Source organism: Mizuhopecten yessoensis, unplaced genomic scaffold (assembly GCF_002113885.1).
Source record: "Mizuhopecten yessoensis strain PY_sf001 unplaced genomic scaffold, ASM211388v2 scaffold207, whole genome shotgun sequence".
Classification (NCBI taxonomy): Eukaryota; Metazoa; Mollusca; class Bivalvia; order Pectinida; family Pectinidae; genus Mizuhopecten; species Mizuhopecten yessoensis.
Window position 1 is genome coordinate 294,269 of NW_018403431.1, and position 6,000 is coordinate 300,268.

General features: G+C 34.8%; 1 protein-coding gene across 1 annotated transcript in view; it reads right to left on the reverse strand.

Moving 5' to 3' along the window:
• Window positions 1-6,000, reverse strand: part of LOC110462308 (aquaporin-9-like) — a 38,319-nt gene that overhangs the window by 21,198 nt on the left and 11,121 nt on the right. Inside the window, exons 2-3 of the mRNA XM_021516266.1 lie at window positions 1,236-1,362; window positions 815-952 (exon numbers count right to left, since the gene is read on the reverse strand). Of these exons, the coding sequence (XP_021371941.1) occupies window positions 815-952; window positions 1,236-1,362 (265 nt within the window). The remainder of the gene's footprint in view (window positions 1-814; window positions 953-1,235; window positions 1,363-6,000) is intronic.

Consider the following 6,000-nt stretch of genomic DNA (forward strand, 5'->3'; position numbering starts at 1 on the left):
TAGAGATTTAACACAGAACATCTTGATTTGGATAGACATTATTCATAACATGTATCTTGACACCGAGTATTAATTATTGTGTGCATAAAGAATAAACAAATACAAAACGACGACGTCGAAATTGCTGACTTTATAAAAAAGTGAATCTCATGTTTTCTCAATAACTTTTTTCCAAAATGTCCTCACGTAGCTATGGATACTGTATTATTGATAGAAAATGAGAATTTTGTTTAAATATTATGGATTTTTTTTAAATCGAAGAACTGGAACCAGCACCATGCATGTTCAATTTTGGCACTTAAGTTTTATATTTGCTTTCTCATTTGGTGAATGACAATGCTGGTCACCTATCATTCCTAAAGGTTGGTGCAGTATTCAATATTCAATATAAGTAAAAATTCCGATTTCAATACAAAACATCTATTGATACATTTATGCATGCATTTAATAACGTATTTATCCTAACGATAATACCTAGCAAACCAAGAAAGGAAGCTCCGCAGCATTTAGGTGCTAAAGTATGTAGTCTCATTGGGTTTCCTATTCAGTAGCCTGCAAATCGTACTGTTGCAGATATGCATCATTTTGTCTCGGTATAACATGTATTTACCGTCTTGAGAAAAAAAGTATTTTGCTTCAAAAATGTGTCTGTAAACTATTGATTCAAAAATATTTTATACCTGGGTTAATTTGTATATGTATAAATAAACTAGCTCAATTATGATTACTGTAAGATGCTGTGCATATACTCACTAAAGACACACATACATGTATTAAAAGGTACAAAATAGAGAGTATGTGAGGTTATACTGACCGTGGTATATACCGAACTGGACGGCGGCAGCAGTAAAAGCTCCGGCTAGTTCCGCTATAGAGTAGAACGGCCATTTATACCAGGGCACACGCCCACTCAGACACAAAGCTAACGTCACGGCTGGGTTAAGAGAGCCTCCTGTTCAAGGTGAAATAAAACCATGAAGATATACTTGTACAATTATAGAACATAAATATGACAATGTAATATAGTACAGTATTTCATTTTAGATTCGGCATGTTTACCAAAAAAATCTTTACTTAGCATTTGATAAACTTATAAACTGGTGCAATACAGTGGTTCTAAAGCATGTACACATCCGTAATGTAATCAGGTCATGGTATCTATCCCTATTTTTTCAAGTGCATAGTAAATATTGTAAGAGTAATTCAATGATAACGCCGATATGATGTCGCCGAACCTGACACGCCTCCGGAAAAATATATCCCTAGGGTCAGTCCCATCCCTCCGGCAAAGTTGACAGTGAGAAAACTGCTGAACTCCTGACGGCTGAGGACATACTGGGCCCCGGAACCAATAGCAAAAGTCTACAAACATATGCAAATAGAAACTTGAGTTAAGTGGCTGTATACAATCCTCGTTAAAGAAACAAAGAATTATATTAAATAGTATCACATGTTATTGCAAATATATTCATCTTGTTCAAATGATGATGTTTCTGAAATGTGGTTTGTTTGGTTTCGCATGACCAGGTCGCAGTTTCTCAATAATTCCTTAGTTAAAAGATAGTCATTGTTTCATTAACTTTTTATAAAACAAGAACATTTAGGATTCAACAAATGGTTAATTGATACAATGGTACAATGTATCTACATAAACAGTTGATCCTTCCGTTGTTATATAATGTTGTTATTTGCACTTTCTTTAGAATTATAATGTGCAATATATTCAAAACAAACGACGAGATAAAAAAAATAAAAATTAAATTAAAACGGAAATGTGATGATTTTTGCTATCTTCATTTTAACACACATTTATGATTGATTTGTTATTAAGTCAATAATTGTCATTGCGAACTGGGTAACCTAAATACTGCGAAACCTCAACGTCGGTGAAATCGACAAACATTGGCCATGTCCTAACGACAATGTTATATATAGATATAAACCGGATTAAATTAGAAATAACAACGTATCTACACACAAGGCCAAATCGAAACCGAAAATTGGTACGAACAACTTGAAACGAGAAAATACCAAACCAAACGGAGTGACATCATCAACCCTAAAACCCGGAACTGAAACTAAAGGTTCCGAGTGGCTAATAGTTTACTAAAGGTTCCGAGTGGCTAAAAGTTTATTAAACGTTCCGAGTGGCTAAAGTTGTCTAAAGTTTCCGGGTGGCTGATAGTTTACTAAAGGTTCCGAGTGGCTAAAAGTTTATTAAAGGTTCCGAGTGACTAATAGTTGTTTAAAGGTTCCGGGTGGCTAATAGTTTACTAAAGGTTCCGAGTGGCTAATAGTTTATTAAAGGTTCCGAGTGGCTAATAGTTTACTTTATGTTCCGGGTGGCTACTAGATTGCTAAAGATTTCGGGTGGCTACTAGTTTACTAAAGGTTCCGAGTGGCTAATAGTTTACTAAAGGTTCCGGGTGGCTACTTGTTTACTAAAGGTTCCGGGTGGCTACTAGTTTGCAAATGATATAAACGGGAACTGTGCAGGGTAAAGCATTAAATCGGAAGCCTCAGTTTTGTATTTATTAACCGGAAATTAAGTATGAGAAAGTGAAAGTAGGAGTTTAATGCCACCAAATATACGTCTGGTTATGGCGGTATCAACATTATTTTAAAATGTTAAGCATTATAAAGTAGATGGGGGTAAGTGGTGAGGAAGGGATGTTCCTATGTATTTCATAACCGAAGGAAAACGATCCTACTGCATGTATAACTTACAATTTAGTCATTAAAATGTTTATCTTGATTTTCTTCAAGGATTTAATGTTTTAAAAATAATTTGATAAAATTGTATTATTACCCGTACAAATTCACAGACAGGTTATGGACATTTTATTAATTGTTTCAGACTGGTTATAAACTTATATTAACTATAACAAACATATTAGGAACAGTATTAATTGTTTCGGGCTGCTTATAAACTTGTATTAACTATAACAAACATATTAGGGACATTTATTAATTGTTTCAGACTCGTTATAAACTTGTATTAACTATAACAAACATATTAGGAACATTTATTAATTGTTTCAGGCTGCTTATCACAGACATAGGAACATATTTTTTATTTACTGTTTCAGACTGGTCATACACCTGTATTTATTACCACAGACAGGCTATGGATCTTGAATTATATTGCTTCAGATAAAATTGTTTTAACTATCACAGACATTAAGGGAACATACTTATGTATTTGTAATTTTATGTTCTATCAATATATTGCAATTGTCATGTAAGGAACATAAATTCATTGTTTCAAACTGGTTATAAACTTGTATTTACTTGTACTATCACAGACAAGAAGTAATATTTCAGTATTTAATACATACATAGTAGCTTGCGTTTGTGTGTGTATATACAGATAAGTAGTATTCCATCATCAGGTGCATGTTCTTTAAAGTCTTCGAGATATTGATCACTAGATATATTTTGTAGAGATACAATTGTATTTTGTGACCTAAAAGGCGTTTAATACAAGCCAGATACATGGTAACAGCATGCACTTTATTACCATTCAAATATAAGATATCATGGTAAAACAGATATTTATATAATGAGAAAATAAATAAATAAATAAAACTATTTTCCATTCAACTCCCTCCCCCAAAAAACAACAATAGCAATATATGTAGGTTCTCTCTATAGTAAGTAATTGCATGTGTTATATCAGCTGTCTGTGATAGTAAATACTTGTGTAATACATGTCTGTGATAGTTAATACACATGTAATACCTGTCTGTAGTATTAATTACATGTGTAATACCTGTATATGATAGGTATACATGTGATAGGTATACATGATATATGATATGGGTCAAAGAAGTAATATAGACGGTAAAATCCCATATAACACTGAATCCTAATGGAGGTATGTCCGTAGGATACGAATAACTTAAAATAGTATATGGGCAAAGAAGTAATTCCAACAGTGTGAACAAGTTTAGGTTCTCAAATTTTCGAAAACGATCCGCTCCTTTATCAAGACACAGTGAAACAAAACAGTTACATGTACATATACATCATATTACAAGAAGATAGAACTGCTATACTATATTTGAAAAAAATCGCTTTTATATAAAACCATTAGTCCCCTCGGCTAAAGACAGCCGAAGGCAGCAATTAAGCTGAGAGCATCGCGGACAAGGAACGCTGATGTAGACGACCTATTCTTGCGCAAGATGCACTATCACATTAAGTGAGTCAACGAGAGATAAGCACAGTAAAGAAGGGACGAAATATCAAAAACGTGGAACATATGCATGTGGGAATCTGGCCCGGTAAATGTGAACAATCTCAATTTCCTACGTTATGCCCTCATTAGTCGCCTCTCAATTCTGCAGTGGATTTAACAGTCACAGCAGGGGGGTCCGCACTTAGTCGCCTTTTTCGCTTTTCAGAAATAATGCATGTAATTATCAAATAAGTGAGTGCAGGAGGAATAAGTAGATGAAATGGCTGGGATACTTTATAAATCTGCAAAATTAATCTGACAACGGCTGTTGGTCACACACACTGACATGCAGCAGCAGGTAGGCGAGATAGCAGACCAACTGTGCAGTAATGCACCATTAGGTCAAATTCCCCCTGGAAGGAAAACGAGCGGATGGCAACCGCCTATCGTTCGTTCATACCTCGAGGGTAGCGGGTTTGTAGATTGGTGATCCAAAACCGTTCTCTCGATAGGTATACATGTGTAATACATGTGTAATACCTGTCTGTGAAACTGATATAATATATCAAGTGTAATACCTATCTGTGATAATATATACATGTGTAATACCTGTCTGTAGCAGCAATTACATGTGTAATACCTGTCTGTTATAGTAAATGCGTGTGCATTACCTGTCTGTGATAGTAAATACATGTGCAATACCTGTCTGTGATAGTAATACTTAAACATTGAACTGCTTTTGTATTGTATTTATGATCTATTGGAATGACACAGCTTTGCAAGCAAACAACATAATGAGCGCTAGCGCATTATGAGTTGTTTGCTTGCAAAGTTGTGTCATTCAAATAGATCATAAATACCATACAAAAACAGTTCAATACCTTTATTTACGTATTCTCTGCCTCTTATGTTCTTTTTTAACTTATAATTTATATTTAAAATTAAAAATGCCCGCCCTATCGACAGTCCACACAATTTCGTTCAATAGTTTGAATAGCGTATTGTCGCGTGCTGATTGGCGAACAACGTAGTAGACTTTGGAATTTTAACAAACATTTCAATTTTATTCCACAATTCAGTTTCAATACAATTGCGTATGATATGTCTATAGGGTGATTCAAGTTTAGCAATAGAACTCTGAGCTGAAAGTTTGCTTTGAAATTGTTTCGATTTTTCCCCGGAACAAATTTCGCTCATGGACAAATACAGTGAACACCGTAAATCCGACATTGCCCTCCACGAGGGAGTTATTTTTGGAAGTTAATTCGAACTTTTCTATTTGCTCATTTTGTGAAGAATCATGGCGTGAATTTATTTGTTGATTGTATGGGAACCTGACAACAGTCGGTAGATTCTATAACGGCCTCGTTATTTGACATGTCGTCAGAAATCAGGAACCGTGGATGCGAGACGCGTGAAACTGATAGCATTTGAAGTGAGTGATCTTGCGACGGAGCACAGGTTCGTTACAAAATGTCTGAAATGTTTATGTGTGCTGTGACTCATATCAGTAGGTCTGCAACATATGTGTCAGTAGGTCTATAGAATATGTGTATTTCAGACATTTGTAACGAACCCCTGTTGATCAGTGCAGTGTAACAGACGATATTTCTGATAAATTGCATGAGCGTTAAAATTGTTTCCATTGCCGGCATTGGTGATTTCAACCGATGTGCATTTTGTACGATATTGCAGACCTTGGTCTTGTTTTCGTTGTAATAAAAGTGTTTTTTATTTTATTTTTTATTTTGCACATAAATTTACAATGACATTGTCAAATCTCACAATGCCCAGCGATATTTCAGCAGCCGTCATGTTTA